Source organism: Sminthopsis crassicaudata, chromosome 6, assembly GCF_048593235.1.
Source record: "Sminthopsis crassicaudata isolate SCR6 chromosome 6, ASM4859323v1, whole genome shotgun sequence".
Taxonomy (NCBI): domain Eukaryota; kingdom Metazoa; phylum Chordata; class Mammalia; order Dasyuromorphia; family Dasyuridae; genus Sminthopsis; species Sminthopsis crassicaudata.
Window position 1 is genome coordinate 237,989,257 of NC_133622.1, and position 19,613 is coordinate 238,008,869.

The 19,613-nt window shown below is 32.6% G+C and overlaps 2 protein-coding genes across 3 annotated transcripts; one reads left to right on the forward strand and one right to left on the reverse strand.

The window, feature by feature from the left end:
• The first annotated feature begins 4,723 nt into the window (after nt 1-4,723).
• Nucleotides 4,724-5,653, forward strand: LOC141547395 (olfactory receptor 4S2-like). The gene has a single exon (XM_074275837.1). It carries the CDS (start codon nt 4,724-4,726, stop codon nt 5,651-5,653), a length of 930 nt encoding a protein of 309 aa, XP_074131938.1.
• Nucleotides 5,654-13,044: 7,391 nt separating this feature from the next.
• Nucleotides 13,045-15,393, reverse strand: LOC141546029 (olfactory receptor 4C5-like). Of its 2 annotated transcripts, XM_074273511.1 has the most exons (2): nt 15,378-15,393; nt 13,045-13,967 (listed from the first exon to the last, which is right to left on the reverse strand). In XM_074273511.1, exons 1-2 carry the CDS (start codon nt 15,391-15,393, stop codon nt 13,045-13,047), a joined length of 939 nt encoding a protein of 312 aa, XP_074129612.1. The 2 variants fall into 2 exon arrangements, with proteins under 2 accessions (XP_074129612.1, XP_074129613.1); XM_074273512.1 differs by lacking the exon at nt 15,378-15,393 and having other exon boundaries at nt 13,045-13,974.
• Between the last annotated feature and the right edge of the window lie 4,220 nt (nt 15,394-19,613).

Genomic DNA, 19,613 nt, shown 5'->3' on the forward strand with positions numbered 1-19,613 from the left:
TCAAAATGCTTATTCACTTTCTTATTGTGATGGGTATGCAATTATATGGGTATGCAAATACTCCATTAGATATCAATAAACAATACAAGAAAATCAATCAGAAGAATGAAAATATAGAAGAAAATATAAAATATTTCATTTGAAAAATAGCTAATCCACAAAATAGATTTAACAGAGTTTGTTTTGGAATTTTGGATTACTTAAAAGCCATGATTAAAAAAATAAAAAAAAATTAAAAATTAAAAAAATTAAAAAACAAAACAAAACAAAACAAAATTTAGCCATCTTTCAAGGAAAATTGGAGGAGCATAATCATCTGATTTATTATTATAGGAATCATAAGATCTTTCCATCTGATTTTCAGTTAAAAGTTTCCATATGCCTTATCTCTCCCTTAATAATGTGAGGTTCTTTAGATCAGACTACCTGCTTTTATATTTTCATCCCTGTCATAGGCAGTACTTTGTATAAAATTAATGATTAATAAATGTTTTTATTTACTGAATTATGAAGTATATAGAAAAGTATATAGAAGGAGGATTGACACATAGAATGGAAAGTCAAACTCCATTTATTTCATAATGTTAATTGGGACTAGTCTCATTAACTTTGACCTTAACAGGATCATAGGGTTTATAATGGGAATGGTGGCATTGTAAATAGAATGTAAAGCCTAAAGTCAGGAAAACTGAGTTCAAATATAACCTCAAACATGTATTATATATTATATAATATTATGTTACATAGTATTATAGTATAATACACACACACACACACACACACACACACATATCTATCGGCTAAGGGAGGGGATGGGAGAAGGGTGGGAGAAAAATTGGAACCCAAGATTTTGCATGTATGAATATTGAGAACTACACAGATATTTTGAAAATAAAAAGCTAAAAAATAATAATTCATCTAGCTCTACTCAGTAAACTCAGTATAAAAAAATGTATGGTATATACACACACACATATATGATATATACTTAGAGATATATAAATATAATCAATCTAAAAATTAATATGTAGTTATAAAATTAAGAATGTTATACAATTTTTATAGCAGAGATATTTATTGTTTAATATATTTTAAGAAATATAAAAATACATTACTATTGATATTTAATATATTACTAAATCATAAAATAATTGTTATATTTATATAATATACTCTCTGTCTTTCTATACATATACCTATATGTATACCTATATGTGTGTATATATATATATATATATATATATATATATATATATATATATATATATATATATATATATACATATATAGCTATATATTCAATAAAAACAATATATCAGTCTGTTTCTATGTCATTGGGTAATAGTAGGGATTTTTTGGTGTGTACATATTATTATTATTATTATTAAACTAATAATATTTTATAATTTACATCATATGTATTCAAGACACCCAAATATAAAAATATCCTAGATATTATTTGCTATGTTACATTATTAAATACATATTTGATATACATATGCATAGTCACTTCAAAGAAATCATATCTCATTTTGAACATTGAATCAATCAACAATTTTAAATTAACAGCCTATCATTTGCAAGAAAGAGATATTTATATAAGAACCATTTATTTAATTTACAAAGTATCATTTATTAAATCTGGGTTCAGGCCACAGTCAGTTAACTATTATTTTTACTTAATACTCCCAAATGAGGAAAATTTCTCTCCAGAGACTTAAACTACAATGTCCAAACATTTGGGGAAGTCACTTTATATTAAAGAACTATTTTTTTTTTTTGAGATAAGAAAAACAGTGTTTTTCAAAGATTTAATTGATTGATATACTTAGAAACTCATGATGAGAAAGTTCTCAATATAGAGGCTCTCTTCACTTGGAGACCTTGCTTTTTTCTTCTTCTTTCCTTTTTTCCTAATTCACTGAATCTAAAGGTTGGTTTATAATCAAAGAAATCCCAGTGTAGATACTGGTAATGCTGAAGCATTTGTCTGAAATGACTATTAATGTTATTATTTTGTTTCCTACACATGTAGCTGAAAAGAGATTTTTCATCCATTTAATGGATATGGGGGAAACGAGGCTGTGGCTATCGACTTTGTGGAGTAGAATGGATAATGAATTTTTAAGTTTGATCAAGAAGATCATTGAAGAATTGTAAAAGTCACATTTTTTGAAATGTGTTTGGTGGTCGTGATGGAGCAATGATTACAAGAATGTGTTTTTAAAAGTGAAATTCAGGATATTTATAAATGTACTTATAAAATTATTTTTATATTTATAAAACTTATCTCCTAATGTCTTTCATGGTGGCTCTGGGTGTGTCTGGAAATTAACACAAAACACAATATATATTTATTTTTCCAGATTTCAAGACTTTCTTATAAAAGAAACTCTCAAAGGAACAAGTGACCCATTTTATGAGATCTAATGCAGAAAAAGTAAGTTTTTCTTTGTGGTTGATCACTCCCCCTTTTCCACAACCAAATGGATTTATTTTGTATATTATTTTACTTTTATATAAAATTTATAATAAATATCAATTTGTCCTCTCTAATATCTCTAAAATTATTGATATTATATATTTATATTATATTTGTTAAATGGGGTAGTATTAGTAGCAGCAGCAGCAGCAGTAGAAGCAACAGCAGCAAATGTTCTCTAAGCAGGAGAGTCTTAAAATAATAAGCAAAATTTATTATATACTATAGACAGCAAGACAATTTTAAATAGCTCCTTTACATCATCATCATCATCATCATCATCATCAGTTATTGTTAATTATTATCATTATTTCTTTTCACTGATTTAAGATGTTTAACTCTTCATGACCTCATTTTGGACTTTTTTAACAAAGATACTATAGTGGTTTCCTATTTCTATGTCTAACTTGATTTACAGATTAGTAAAAATGAGGCAAACAAAATTAAATAACATTCCTAGGGTCATAAATTAGTAATTGTCTGAGGTTAGATTTGAATTGAAATTTCCCTGATTCCAGGCACAGAATTCTATGATGATGATTATGATTATAATACTTTAAGATCTACAAAGCATCTTACATATATAATGCATTTTAATCCCCATAATATTCTTGGGAGGGAATTACATATGGGGAATCTAAGATAGACAGAGATAAGAGACTTTCCCAGGATGAAAGAACTAGTAAGTGAATGGAACAGGATTTAAACTCAGGGACAGCACTCTATTCTCTCTTCTACTTCACATCATTTCCTCAGTCATTTGTCTTTTGTAAATGTCTGTTACTCCTCCACTATTGGGGATATAACATTGAAACAAATAATATATTTGAAGAATTATAAAACTGTAACAGGTTGAAGAAACCTTGAAATTCTTCCTGCATGCATTGGTTTATGAGTTGACCCTTGAAGACACTTAAGAATTTGACAAATTGGAGATGGAGGTATTCCAAGCACAGAAAATCCCTTTCATAAACCCATAAAGATGAGAAATAGAAGACTAAGTTCTATGAAAAAGTAGCATGTTTTTGTTAGAATTAGGTCACAAAGATGACATCATACAAATGGAGTCAAAGCACCTGTCATTTATACTTCTTTTGTGACCTTGAAAAACCTCATAAGTCTGAGTTTCCTCTCCAGGAAAAAAAAAAGAGAGCAGACAAGATTACCTTTGAGATCTTTCTCCCTTTCAAATTTAATTATATCATTAATGTGAAATGTTTGCTATTTTTTACTTAATCGACATACTTTGTTTTGTTACACATTTGTAAAAACTATAAAACTTGAGATACAACTTTAGAGTTTTTATTCTACAACTCCTTTTTATATATTTGGAACTGAAGGCCCATGAGATTAAATCATTTATCCAGAATTATTGAGTAAATAATTTAATGAATTGACCAGAGAATGATAATAAACTTTATTGTATGGAATATCTGGCAGAAGAATAGGCTAAATTGTTCTTGACTTCCAAAAAGGGGTTCTCAAGAATAGTTCATATTTCCTAACACAGTGATGAAGCTGCCAAATGCTGTTTTCCTTTCATTAGTTCTACATATAATGTAGCATGATTACTAGATTCACTAAGAATATTTTACATGCAGATAATTTATTAGAAATAGAATATAATTCTTATAGGACATTTCACCTTTCTCCAAAATCTTATTTAGCTTATGGCAAAACATTTTACTGGGCCCATCAAGACTTCTATTGATCTAGAAAGGTTCATTGTACTCATGAATTTATCCAGGGCCTTGTCCTTATAATGTAATAGAGATAACATAATTAAAGTCAAGTATTCTGCCCACTACATCTCCAATGAAATTAAAATGTGTTCAATAGGACTATGGAATTTTGAATAATTGTTATATATTATTGTTTAAATTCCTAGCATCTCTTCCTCCCAAGAATATGGGACAATAGATTAGATTTAGAGTTTGAAGGGAATATAAACTGATTTAATTCAAATCCCTGAATTATTTGTGGAGAAATTGAGGTGAAGAGAGTTCAAAATGACATTCCAGAAAGTAAACTCTTTGGGAGCAGATTTATTTTTCATCTTCTATTTCCCTAACTCATAAAGCATATTTTGCAGATAGTGAACCCTTAATAAATGCTTATCAGATTACGTTTCATGCTAGTTACTCTTCACTCTCCACAGTAAAGTTTTGCTTCTTCATTTTAAATTTTTCTTGCAGGTATAGGTTTGCTTGGATCAATAATTAGTCGCAAAGCAGCTTATGTATGGAAGATCCAAGCAATGTGACAGAATTTATTTTCTTGGGAATCCTGCAAGGCTGGAAAATGCAGCGGATGGCCTTTCCTTTCTTCTTAATGATTTACATCCTAACTGTAGTGGGAAACTTACTCATTGTAGTCACTGTCAATTTCAGTGGCTACCTGACCTCTCCTATGTACTACTTCCTCAGCTATCTGTCTTTTGTAGACGTCTGTTACTCCTCCACCACCACCCCAAAGATGATGACTGACTTGTTCACACAGAGGAAAACCATCTCCTTCCATGGCTGCATGATTCAGCTCTTTGCTGTGCATTTCTTTGGATGTAGTGAGGTCTTCCTGCTCACTGTCATGGCCTACGACCGTTATGTGGCCATCTGTCGCCCCTTGCACTATACAGTCATCATGAGCCGCAGCAAGTGCCGGACCTTGGTGTTGATTCTCTGGATTGGAGCATTTCTTCATTCCATCATTCAGTATCTCCTCACTATCCAGTTGCCCTTCTGTGGCCCCAATGTGATTGACCATTATTTCTGTGATGTCCACCCACTGCTGAAACTTGCCTGCTCTGACACCTATGGTGTAGGACTCATGGTGGTAGCCAACAGTGGTATGATCTCACTGATTGCCTTCTTTTGCCTGGTTGTCTCCTACTCTGTCATCTTGTTCACTCTGAGAACTCAGTCAGCCGAGGGTAGACGCAAGGCGCTCTCAACTTGTGGCTCTCATGTTGTTGCTGTATTGCTGTTCTTTGTTCCCTGTATCTATATATACATTCGTCCAAACACCACCCGTAAAGCAGATAAACTGGTTACTTTGTTTAATACAGTCATGCCCCCAATGCTAAACCCCCTCATATATACCCTTAGGAATGCTGAAGTAAAAAAAGCTGTAAAAAAGCTTTGGAGTCACAAAGTCACTTTAAAAGAAACATGATCAAAATATTTGCCATAGAGTTAATAGTTACCTACCTTTATTAAGTCTGCATTGTATCCAAGGACTCTAACATTAAAAGTATCTTAAAACTACATGATATCTTCCCTGACTTCAAATAACTTAAAGTGTCTTAAAACTGATATTTGATAACATCCATAACAACAAAGACTAATCAGTAGAGAAGAATACTTAGTAAAACAATGAATGGAAATTATTTTTTCAGTTCATACAGTTTTCTTAACATAGGCATTAAAAATAAACAAAGAAAATGAAGTATTCTCTGGAGATAATCATCATTTCTGAAATTTAAATGTTCTTTGGTAAAAGAAATATATTCAGGGGGCAACTAGGGGGCGCAGTGGATAGAGCACCAGCCCTGAATTCAGGAGGACCTGAGGTCAAATCTGGTCTCAGACACTTAACACTTCCTAGCTGTGTGATCCTGGGCAAGTCACTTAAGCCCAGCCTTAGGGAAAAAAAAAAAAAAAAAAAGAAATATATTCTGTTATGATTCACATCTTTGCCTGTAAGCAAAGCATTTTTAGTTTAAATTGGAGAGGGGGTCATATTTTTGTTATAGTCATTGAAATTGGTGGGAGAATTTTTCTCATTGATAGTTTTATGAATACACTCCTTATTTTACTATCGGTTTTATGGATGCTGTGCAACATTTTAAAAACAATTAATTATTAGATATAATTTAATTTACATTACGTTCACATCAAAGCAAATTAAGGATATAATTATATATAATTGCATAATATTCAAATATGATAATAATTTAACATATTATATGCTTAATTTTTGACATTATTACTGATTAATAACATCACTTACTCCATTTTTATTTATCAACAAATATTATTTTCAATACAGGCATCTAAATGGTGTAGGAGATAAAGTGTCAGGTATGAAATCAGGAAGATTCCTCTTCCTAATCTGGTTTCTGATACTAACTGTGTAACACTGGGCAAGTTACTTAATTCTCTAAAATGATCTCAAGAATCTGAAGAAAAATGGCAAGCTACTTCAGTATTCTTCAATAACAAACAAAGTAAAAAGAAACAGAGTCATGAAGACTCAGAATTGACTGAAAATGCTTTAAAAACATTATTTTATATAATTAAAGTTCACATGGATGTAAAACAAGATGCATTGTAAAGTATTTTCCTCACTATCAGTTAATGAAGTAGTAAAATATTCATATTCCTATGGTATGGATGAAGAATCAGGGGCGGGGAAGGCGGGGAAAAAAAATAACTACTTTCTCTCAGGGTTCAACTTCTCCCCCAGCACCCAAATATTGATAAGATTAGATTTTCCCTTAAAGGGTGCAACAATGGGACTTGAGTGAAAAAGGAACAGAAAAGATCAAATTGTTCTACTTCTTTGAGGCAGTTTCCAAAACAAAACAAAACAAAAAACCTTGGAGGTATCCATGCCCTTCTATTGAAAATCTCATTCCACACATCTTGATTTGTCCAGATGTGTTTCCAGAAGGAGAATTCAGATGGTGGTGTGCATCTACCAATAGCTATCCTATTGTGTTCTTGTTAAATATCCTCCTTATATTTGAGACAAGTAAACTTCCTTTTGTTAATTGCTCAATGATTATAAATTTTCTCAATATCAAACCTAAAATCATATATGCTGACATCAGGTTTGTCCTTAATGCACCCATATTCTAGGATCTGAAATCCTGCTTCTCCTACTCTCCCCCCTCCCACCATCTTGATCAGATGGTATTTAAATATGTATTTAAACCATTAACACTGTGTGAATGAGTATAATAGCTGTTTGTGTCTAAGAAGGCCACCTGACCTTCATAGGATCCTTGGGATTGTGCAGAGGTGGGGATGAAGGATGGAGAGGCTGTCTGAAAGCAGAGAAAAAGCACTGAAAATGAACTGGAGACTTTCTTCACCATTTTACTGAGGATTGGTTTTCACTGTATTCCTTCTTTGGAACTCTGCCATTAAAGTATGAGAGAAATAATTTCCTAGACAAAATTAAAGGTTATACCTATATCTATCGGTATACCTATAGCTTTATCTATCTCTATATATCTACATATCTAGGCATATATCTATTCATGTTATGTCATATTCATAGAAATGAATTAGAATTCTAAAGTAGGCAATCAAAATGAAGCAGGGGGAAAAAAAAGAAAAAGAAAACAAAAACAAAAACAAAAAAAAGCCTAGTAGAATTATGCCCAAACAACTCACTGGTGATAGTATTTTTTTTTTCTTTTCTGAGAAATCCAAAAAATGGCTCTAAACATGAACATTATCATATGGTCAATAACGAAATCAGATTGACTACAATTTGCAGCCAAAGATGAAAAAGGTCTATATAGTCAGCTAAAACTAGACCTTGTGCTGACTGTGGCTCAGAACAAGAGCTTCTCCTTAGTCTTACATTTAAGAAAAGATGGAAAATCATCAGACTGAATAGGTATGAGTGAGCTATATAATACCCCTTGTAGATATGAAAAGGGGATGATGTTTAAGGTCTTCATAGAATTAAATAACTTTGGCTCCATTGACATTAGTGGTTAGAATGTAATCATATTATTGTGCTATTGAATGTTTTGTCTTGAATTCAAACAGATATCCATTTTGAGATTGTTACTTAATAACTGTTTTCCCCATCCTTTTACTTATCTTGAGGTCTAGTCTATTTCTTTCAAGGAACCCTTGCCCAGATTAGCATATGCAAAGATCTTCTGAATTACTTTCACCTGTGTTATCAAGTTAAGTTCACTGACACCCAAGATGCTAATGTTCAATTTTTTCCTGTTTGACCACTTTTTTTATTTCAGACTGATTTTTATTTTATTTTATTTTATTTTTTTATTCATTTTTCCAAATTATCCCCTCCCTCCCTCCATTCCCTCCCCCCGATGGCAGGTAATCCCATACATTTTACATGTGTTACAATATAACCTAGATACAATATATGTGTGTAAATACCATTTTCTTGTTGCACATTAATTATTAGCTTCCGAAGGTATAAGTAACCTGGGTAGATAGACAGTAGTGCTAACAATTTACATTCACTTCCCAGTGTTCCTTCTCTGGGTGTAGTTATTTCTGTCCATCATTGATCAACTGGAAGTGAGTTGGCTCTTCTTTATGTTGAAGATTTCCACTTCCATCAGAATACATCCTCATACAGTTTTGTTGTTGAAGTGTATAGTGATCTTCTGGTTCTGCTCATTTCACTCAGCAACAGTTGATTTAAGTCAGACTGATTTTTTAAAATGTTTTTGAACTAACTATTTGTAAGTAAATAAAAAAAAAATTAAAATCCATACCCTTTCTTTGTGTGTATTAAAATATATTTCCATATGTGCCTATATGTTTATATAGGCTGAAAATCCTGAAATTATGCTTTATTACTTTTACATGTGTCTTGAGCAACCATTACAAATAGAAAATAAGGGCACAGACATCAGTATTAGGAATAAATTGTATTATATTTGAGAAAATGTGTATATATTTCAAGATTTTTACACTCCTTCTATTAAGAGAACATCACTTTAATAAAGCCTGGGTGATACTAGAGGACAAGATTCATAGGAAATCACTAATTTGGTAAAATCATAAGTGGAGGCAATCTAAATGGCAAAGGGAATTGTGAATATACTATAGATTATTAGCATTTGGGTCTTGCATATGATAAACACAGTGAAAGGTATTAATCAGAACCTGGACTATTAGAAAAGTGGTGGAAAGTACTAGATAAGAGCTACTTCAATATTGAATTAGAAATGCTAGCTTTGGCAATAAGAGTTGACAAAGAAATTAAAGGAATTAGAATAGGTAATAAGGAAACCAAACTATCACTCCTGGCTGATGATATGATGGTATACCCCAGAGATTCTACTAAAAAGCTATTAGAAATAACCCATACCTTTAGCAAAGTTTCAGGATACAAAATAAACCCACAGAAGTCATCAGCATTCTTATATATCACTAACAAAATCCAACAGGTAGAGTTACGAAGAGAAATTCCATTTAAAGTAACTACATAGTATAAAATACTTAGGAATCTATCTGCCAGGAGAAAATCAGAAATTATATGAGCAAAACTACAAAACACTTTCCATACAAATTAAAGCTGATCTAACCAACTGGAAAAATACTAATGCTCTTGGATTGGGCAAGCAAATATAATAAAGATGACAATACTATCAAACTAATCTATTTATTTAGTGCTATACGAATCAGATTCCCAAAAAATATTGTAATGACCTAGAAAAATAACAACAAAGTTCATATGGAAAAACAAAAGATCAAGAATTTCAAGGGAATTAATGAAAAAAAAATCAAATGAAAGTGGCCTAAATGTACCAGATCTAAAATTATATTATAAAGTAGCAGTTTGGTATTGGCTAAGAAATAGACTAGTTGATCAGGGGAATAGATTAGGTTCAAAGAAAGAGGTTTGTATTATGTGTGATCAGTTTTCAAAATACTTAAGGATGGATATTTTTAATAAGATAGGCATGAAGCTGTGGTTAGAACCAGAAATTTCTGAGCATGGACTGTAGTACATTCCAGGGCGGGTGGAGGTTAGGGTGGCTAACAACCAATAATTTTAATAATCTAGTGTTTGATAAATCCAAAGACCCCAGATTTTGGGATAAGAACTCACTGTTTGACAAAAATTGCTGGGAAAATTGGAAACTCATATGGCAGAAACTAGGCATTGACACATAACACCATACACCAAGATGAGGTCAAAATGGGTTCATGACCTAGGCATAAAGAATGAGGGTATAAATAAATTAGAAGAACATACTATAGTTTACCTCTCAGACCTGTGGAAGAGGAAGGAATTTATGATCAAAGAAGAACTAGAGGCCATTATTGATCACAAAATAGAAAAATTTGATTATATCAAATTGAAAAGTTTTTGTATAAACAAAACTAATACAAACATGATTAGAAGGGAAGCAATAAACTGAGAAAACATTTTTACAGTCAAAAGTTCTGATAAAGGCATCAGTTCCAAAATATATAGAGAATTGACTAATTCATAAAAAATCAAACCATTCTCCAATTGATAAATAGTCAAAGGATATGAAAAGACAATTTTCAGATGATGAAACTGAAATTATTTCCACTCATATGTGTGTTCCAAATCACTACTGATCAGAGAAATGCAAATTAAGACAACTCTGAGATACCACTACACACCTGTCAGATTGGCTAGAATGAAAGGGAAAGAGAATGCAGAATGTTGGAGGGGATGTGGGAAAACTGGGACACTGATACATTGTTGGTGGAATTGTGAATATATCCAGCCATTCTGGAGAGGAATTTGGAACTATGCTCAAAGATTTATCAAATTGTGCATCCCCTTTGATCCAGCAGTGCAATTACTGGGCTTATATCCCAAAGAGACTTTAAAGAAGGGAAAGAGACCTGTATGTGCAAGAATGTTTGTGGCAGCCCTCTTTGTAGTGGCCAAAAACTGGAAACTGAGTGGATACCCATCAATTGGAGAATGGCTGAATAAATTAAGGTATATGAATATTATGGAATATTATCTAGGCTGGATATCTAAATGTGCCACTTAAGAGAGATGAAAAGTTCTTGAAAGCTGATATAATTTTAAAAGAGTATAGAAAAAGAAGAGAATACAGAGGACAAATCATAGGGAAACATCCAAAAGTAATTGGCACAGTATGGATTATGATGTATCTAAGAAGACTGAGATGGAAAAACAAAAGAGACAGTGAATCATAGGAGAGAAAACATGAAAATTGAAAAGTGAAAACCTATCAAAGAGGATTGGATTGCTGAGAGACAAAAAGAGAAACAGAGAGACAGAAAGACAGAAAGATAGAGAGACACAGAAATATACACACAAAGAAATAGTGAGAGATATACACAGAAAAAGAAACACACAAACAGAGAAAGAGATACACACACACACACACACAGAGACACAGAAAGAGAGAGACAGAGAGAACAGAGTGTAGTACTTACTATTTATTAAGTAGTGCCCTAAATTCTGGGCACACAAATACAAGGTAAATGATAATCTTTGCTCTGAAAGAAATTATATTGTAATGGAGATAACAAAAGATAAAGGGAATGGGACAGAAAGGAACACTAAGTTCTGCAAAGTAACAGAGATGTTTGGATGGCAAATGGAATTCTAAGAAAAATATGATTCATGTAATCAAGGCCAGTGTTAGAATTTATTGGTCATGGTTTCAGATTTGGAGAATAGCAGAAAGAGGGGTTGGTGGGAGTAATAGCAGAATGAGAGGGGTGATATGATGCAATCAACATATTAGATTCATATATACAGTTACATTTTATGTTGGGAGCTGAAATCTCTCAGCTGATTGGCAAAGCTCAGCACTGAGATCAAATGTGCACAGCACTCATGCAGGAACATCATTTCCTTCTATGATTCTCATTAGTGGACTATTATTTCCTATATTATGTAGAATTGGCTTGATAAGCACTAAACATTATCTAAAAAAATCCGGTGACAAGGGGAATTTGGGCAAGTTAACTAGAAATGATTCCACATGCATATTCTGTCCTAATAAAACTAATCTCTCACTGAGATAAATGATAAAGGAGAGAACAACATGGAAAGCATAGTCACTATTGGAGAGAATCCAAAGGTCCAGGAAATAATGGTGTTTACCAACTTAGACTCAGAAAAGATCAATATATCTAGGAACAAATAGATGGTTAAAGTATAACTAGGAATTGCCTTAAATGTCTATGTACATGGTTCCAAGTCAGGGAAATAGAGGAATCCAACAATCCATAGAATTGACAAAGACATAAGTAAATTAACAAAATTCACTGACAACATTTACCTTTCATTATTGGCTTTGCATAATGTAATCAATAATTAACACTTAACCATGAAAAAACTTACTGAAATATTAATGTCGAATGTAGGAGTATATAAAGGTTAATAAGTCAGACACATGTATGAAGACTATGTTGACCTAAAGAAAAGTATATGATAATGATATTGTATAAAAATAAAGCCTGAAGGAACCTGAGAAAGGTGGGAGCATCACTTCCATCAATTCCTCAGTCAAACTACCCCATGACTCCTGTCTTCATCTGATGCCGACCCTATTCCTCCTGCTCAGACCCCTGGACCCCCTGCAGAAGCTGGACCCCCCTGCAATTTTACAAAATACCTGAAGCAACTGAGCACTCAGTGAGGGCTATATAAATAATCATTAAATAAATAATTATAATTCTCTCTTTCTCTCTCTCTCTCTATATATATATATAAATATGATCTCCTTCATATAGTATTTACACGAGGAATAAATTTCATTTTGACGAAAAATGTTGACAGAGATCCTGATTTTTATATTGTCTCTTCCCAGTATATTATTTGAGACTCCAGGTGAATCTTTGTGTCCATAACTTCCTCATGGCACTTTTTACCTCTGCATTTCTCAGAGTATAGATCAATGGGTTTAACATTGGCGTCACTATAGTATAAAATACAGCCATGCTTTTATCAATGGGAAAGGTGGCCATAGGCCGAAAGTAGATAAATATACAGGGCACAAAGAATAAGATGATTACAGTGATATGGGAAACACAAGTAGAGAGGGCCTTTTGCCTTCCTTCTGGACCATGTATTTTCAGGGAGTGAAAGATGATAATATAGGAAGTAAGTAGCATGATGAATATTAGCACACACATCACTCCACTGTTGGCAGCAATAAAGAGAGCAAAGGGGTAAGGATCAATACAGGCAAGTTTCAGCAAAGGAAAGAAATCACAAATAAAATGGTCTATGACATTGGGACCACAGAAAGGCAACCAGAATATGGACACAATCTGAATTGTAGAATGAAGAAGGCCCCCTAGCCAAGCAAGCCCCACCAACATGCCACACAAACGCTGGTTCATGATGGTCATATAGTGTAGAGGTTTACAGATGGCCACATAGCGGTCATAGGCCATGACTGTGAGCAGGATCATCTCAGCGCCACCAAAGAAATGTTCTGCAAAGATCTGGGTCACACAGCCATTGAAGGAGATGGATTTTCTTTCAGAGAGTGAGTCAACTATCATTTTGGGGGCCATGGAAGATGAACAGCAGCCATCTATGAAGGACAAATGGGACAGAAAGTAGTACATGGGGGAGCCCAGAACCTGGCTGTAGGTGACAGTGATGACAATGAGCAAATTGCCCACCAGTGTTGCCAAGTAGATAAGTAAAAACATCAGAAATAGGATTCTCTGCATCTCTGGATTCTGTGTGAGGCCCAGGAGAATGAATTCAGTCACATTATTAATACCTTCCATCTATACACGGGGATGAAAAACACATATGTTCATATTGATTTAAGTGAAATGCAAATAGTGATGATGATTGGATATTTTAAATTTAATAAACCATGTTTTTTCATATCTTCTCAGGTGAACAACATTTTAAATATTGGTGGGAAAGGCATTAAGTAACTTAAGTAAAAGAATAATCCCTATTGTTTTAATTGGTAGATTTCTGAAGTGAGGTGGAACCAAAGCTAATTCTTATTCCTGCCTCCATAATCCTTCTCTTCAGCCTTTTCTCCTATTAATCTGTAAATTCATTTTCTCTTGAGTACTGGGAAGAATATTTCAGTAAACAATGTTTAGTAATAACCAGCAGAAATGTCTAGAAGGAAAAAGAGTATGAAAAATATATTTTTCTCTTCTTGTTAATCCCAACCATATATTAAAATTTCAGGACATATATCCTGACACCTACACAATATATTTATGCTATAACATACATACACACACATACACAACCCTCTAGAAATAAAGTTAATCCCCCCACAATCACAATGATTAGTTCTTATAATAAGAGAGTTTGAAATATGCAAAAGAAATCCAGGGTCTATCTACTGTCTAAAATTTCTAATGAGTCAACTATTTCTCAAGGAAAACAATTTGATATTGGGATAAAAACATTTTTATAACATCAAATCCCAGTTTAATGGCAAGTTTGATACCTTCTGATTCTAGGTGATTTATTTCTCTTAATTCAGGCGAATATTCCTTTCAATTTCTTTGCTGTCATGCCATGAAGACAAGACATATCAAACTGAGAAGTTTTTCATATTATCTAGCTACCTGTTACCCCCATTTTGTATTTGTGCTGCTTACTGTTTAACCTGAGTCCAGTTTTATCAGAATCATTTGATTTTTATTTCTCTGGTTGCAGATGTCCATTGATGAGAGACTTATTAACTTTCAAATAGCTTTAACTATTAGATCATTTTTCTAACTTTGTGTCAATCATCACATCATTTTAACCATCACTCACTGGTTTCAATTGTGCCTTCAATGGCCAAGCAGAGAAAGTATACGTAGGTACCTCAGTAAATCACAAAAATCAATTGCTTTGGCAGGGAACATAACTTCCAGTTCTAAACCTCTTGTTTATTATTCATATGACCTCAAGAAACATTTATCCATTTGTTTTAATGTCCTCCTCTTTGAGTAAAAGAGTTAAACTAAAGAAGCTCTAAGCTCTTTTGTAGCTTACAATTTAAAAGGTATCTGTTCCTCATATCTGTGGCTGTGAGTAAAAGGAGGTGGTGGTCTGTCTTTAATACATGTTATTTCTGGGTTGTGTCTATTATATAACCAACATCTTCACTCATTTCAATTCTTTTGATTCTAAGAGGATACAATTTGTGAATTGATATGACCAATTGAACTGTTGTTCGGTTCCATAAAAATTCAGTTCATTGCCCGGGAAATTGATGGAATCAGTGCAAGACAAGAAAATTTCTGTTCCTGGAAAATGAGAGGAACTAGGAGAGTTAGGGTGGCAATGAGCCAAAAAAAAAAAAAAGATAAAATATAAATACAATTGGTCAATACAACAATTTATAAGAGAAATATCTAATAGTTTTAGTTTATTGCAAGCTCAACATATATTTTGACATATGTGACTTTTTAGGGATCACTATTGTACATGTACTTCTGGATCCCTCCAACTTCTAGTTTTTCTACCGTAATCTCCCCCCTCCCCCAATTCTTTAAATTGCTTAATTCCTTTACAATAATTTACATAAGATAAATGTGATTTGGATTCTGGACTTGGGGTCAGTTAAGATGAATTCAAATTCTGGAAAAGATACATACTGGTTTGTTATCTCAGGCAAATCATGTCATTTCTTCCATCCTCAATTTCTGATTCAGTAAATTTGGGATAATGATAGCAATAACCTCATAACATATTGTGAATATCACATAATATACATGAAAAACTTTACAAGCCTTAATGCACTATATAAAAATATACATTTATGTATTGTAGCTATGCTTAATATATGTGCATGCATATACATATAAACATACCTATACATATGCATTAACACATATAGATACATATATTCAGTTGTTAATGTATATATTTCAATATATTTCCATATATATAATGTACATTTTATAATGTATAATGGTTGTATGTATATGTGTGTGTGTGTGTGTATATATATATGCTTTTATAAATGTAGATGTATCTATGTGTCCTATATGTGTAAGTATACATACACACACATATATATGAGTATATAGTATAAACTGTATATGTATTCACACACACATATATATCTACACACATATATGAGTACATTTGAATGTGTTGTATGTTGTGTGTATGTGTGTGTAGTAAATCACTTATCCAATAACTTAATGATTTCCCACAAATAGTAAGCATCAGACATGATACTCAAAACCTGGTCTATCAACTCCAAATATAACAATAATATGCCTACCATGTCAGAGTCTATCATTATTTTATAGCTTAAGAAAGAAGTTGTGTTATTTTAAGTGACTCCTCTACTGTTGACACACTGTAAGGTATGTTTAGCTTAATTCAAGTCTACTCACCATCAAGAGCAGTAACCATAATTTCTTACATTAGAAAGTGATTTTCTATTCTTCTTAATGGAATCGAAATGCAGGAGATTAGTGCTGAGTTTTTTCTAAGCATCTTCTGGTTGTTACATTTTCTAATGGCATGAATATTTTTCTTTTTTCCTTCCTTCCTTCCTTCTTTCCTTCCTTCCTTCCTTCCTTCCTTCCTTCCTTCCTTCCTTCCTTCCTTCCTTCCTTCCTTCCTTCCTTCCTTCTTTCTTTCTTTCCTTTGCAGCTTACTTTCCTCCTTCCTTCCCCCTTCCTCCCTCTTTTCCTTGCCTCCTTCTTTCCTTCCTTCTCTCTTTCTTTTCTTTTATTTCCTTCTTTCTTTTCTATCTTTTCCTTTGTTCCTTCTTTCCATTCCTTACTTTTTCTTTTTTTCTTCCTTTCTTTTCTTGGAGGCATTCATTGTTAACTGATTTAACCAGTGTCTGAAGCTGGATTTGGACTCAGATTATCCTGTTACATTTTCCACTTTTCTCACTACAAAATATTTTCATTATTCAATAAGAATTAGAGAAGATTGAGTGCTAAACTTCAAATCAGGACACAGAGGTTTAAATTTAGTGGAGATGATGATATTCACTCTATTGATTCCTCAGTATTATTATGGCAAATGTGCTTTATAAATCTTTAGAAAATAAAACATTTATTTTACTATTATAAACACCAAAGTAGTTAGACAACTGGTCATGGGATATATACTTGCAGATTAAAAGTGCTCCCATCTTCATGCAATCTCATTGAATACAATAAATCATAGCTGACTAGCTTGTTCAAATTGTATGTCTTTAATGTTGGAATAGTCTTTGCTTTTTCAAAGGAAGATTTATGTAACTATTGCCACAGATGCTGTCACATTACCTTAATGCAATAAACAGATTGATAGGTAAAGAAGTAAAAAAATTAATTTCTTTTTAAAATTTAATTTTGCAAAGACAACTAGAATTGCAAAGGTTAGATCTTGTTTCCAGGCCAATATAAAAGATTTAGAAGTACATATAGAAATGAAAATGATGAAATGGAAATGATTTTATAGATCAGGAAACAAGACTGGACCAAAACAAATCTGGTCAGGATTATATTGCTAGTTAATAGATTTGAAGTGACATCTTTAAGATTCACTTCCTTTTTCCTCTAATCAATACTGAATTATACCACAATTCACCATTTCTCTGTGGACTTAGTGAAAAACAAACAAAAAAAAAATCACTGACAATATCTATTTTTTTTTGAAAGCACAAATCAGTGATCCAACATAGTATAAATCCTGAGGGAAAATATCATGATTTTAATAAAAGAGTATTTTTAAAATGGATATGAAAAAAAAAAAAAAAAAAAAAAAAGCATAGCTAATGGTATCATGAAAAATTACCTGGATCAGAAAGTTCCACCTGAGGCAAATTCCTTTCCAAAGCCAATTTCTCAGAATTCCAGTGTCCAGACTTAAGATGATTCTTTAGTCCCAAGAACACAGTCTCTTTCCGTTTTCCATTGGCCTATAATTAGAAACAGAACTGAATAAGTGAGAGATGCTGTCATACATGTAGACCCTTCCCTCTGAGATAAGCTCCTAAAATATATTCCTGAAACCTCTCAGACTTTTCTTCTGCCTCTGAATGCAAAGGAAGCCTTATTGTTGACTTTATTCAGAGTTGGAATGATATACTGACCCCTTAGCTCCTCTAAGGATTTGTAATTGTTTCTGGCAGGTGGAGCTGCAGCAGTAATAGCAAAATGGATTTAATCCTTATCAAGTTTTTTGAAAAGAGGTTGAATGGATTAACAGATTTGGCATCAGCTGGAGGACTGGTAATTGGTCTATAGAGTAAATTGTGAGCCATTCTGATCAGTGTTGCAGAATCTGTCTATGAAGAGTAGGCAGAATACAGAATTAATGTATGAGGAATTTTTCAAAAATGAGAAATATTGCCTAAGATTATGCAAAGTAAAGTAAATAGAAGCAAGAGAACAATTTCCAAAGTATCTATTAAAGTGTAACAAATATTACTTAATTTCAACTTAGTTAAAATTAATTTCAATGACCATTTTGACTTCCCCCAAATGATAAAACTTTTCATCACATATGTGTGGAAATAATTCCACTGTAAAAATACCTTAATAAAATTTCTATAGCAGGATCTTGGGTTACTTTTTCAAGGTTAATATGAAGTATAGAAGCAAAATTAGGTAAAAGAAGGATATGAATGTGTGGACATTATGTTGTGGGACAATTCTCTTTTAATGTACTAACCTAATTTCCCTAATTGTCCTATTCAGTTACTCTGCCTCAGGTTATTCCCTTTTAATATTTGATAGGATAAAGGTCTTATATTTTAGACCTTAGGCTATACTTATTCCCTCTTAATGTTTAATGGGATAAAGATCTTTATCCATTTTAGATATCATTAAGATATCAGGAGCCTCTCTAGTACCTCCCACCATTATGTTATCATAGGTGCCTCCCCCCATTAGGTGATCCCCATCCCCCATTAAGTTATTGTTCTTGTTAACCTATAAAAAATCCTGTATCAAATATTCAGTGCTGGATTCTTTAAGACAATAATCTCTTTCATCCCTGGGACCAATCATGAATCCATTGGTCCCAGTAAATCCATTTAATAAATTCTGTATTGAATACTCTCTAATCTCTGTCTTGCTAAGTTTCTCCTGCATTACAATTATAAGAATAGTACTAGGAGTATAAAAGTATAATATAAACTAAGATTAATATTACATATTCAAAGCTAAGGACAAAGGAAAAATTTTTTATCTGTTTTAGTTATATTGGAAAGTAGTCCAAATCAAGCAATAAAACAACAACCATTTATTAATCATGTGTGAATGACAGGCAGTTGCTAGATACTTGTGATTTAAGGGCAAAAATAAACCACAATTCAACTTATAGAAGTTTCTAGATGGGGGGGGGATACCATTTATGCAAATTTGCAGTTATTGAGTCAATCACATTGTTGTAGAATCAATATGAGCACTGTTCTTTTTCTCTATTAAATTTAGGTTGACTTGAT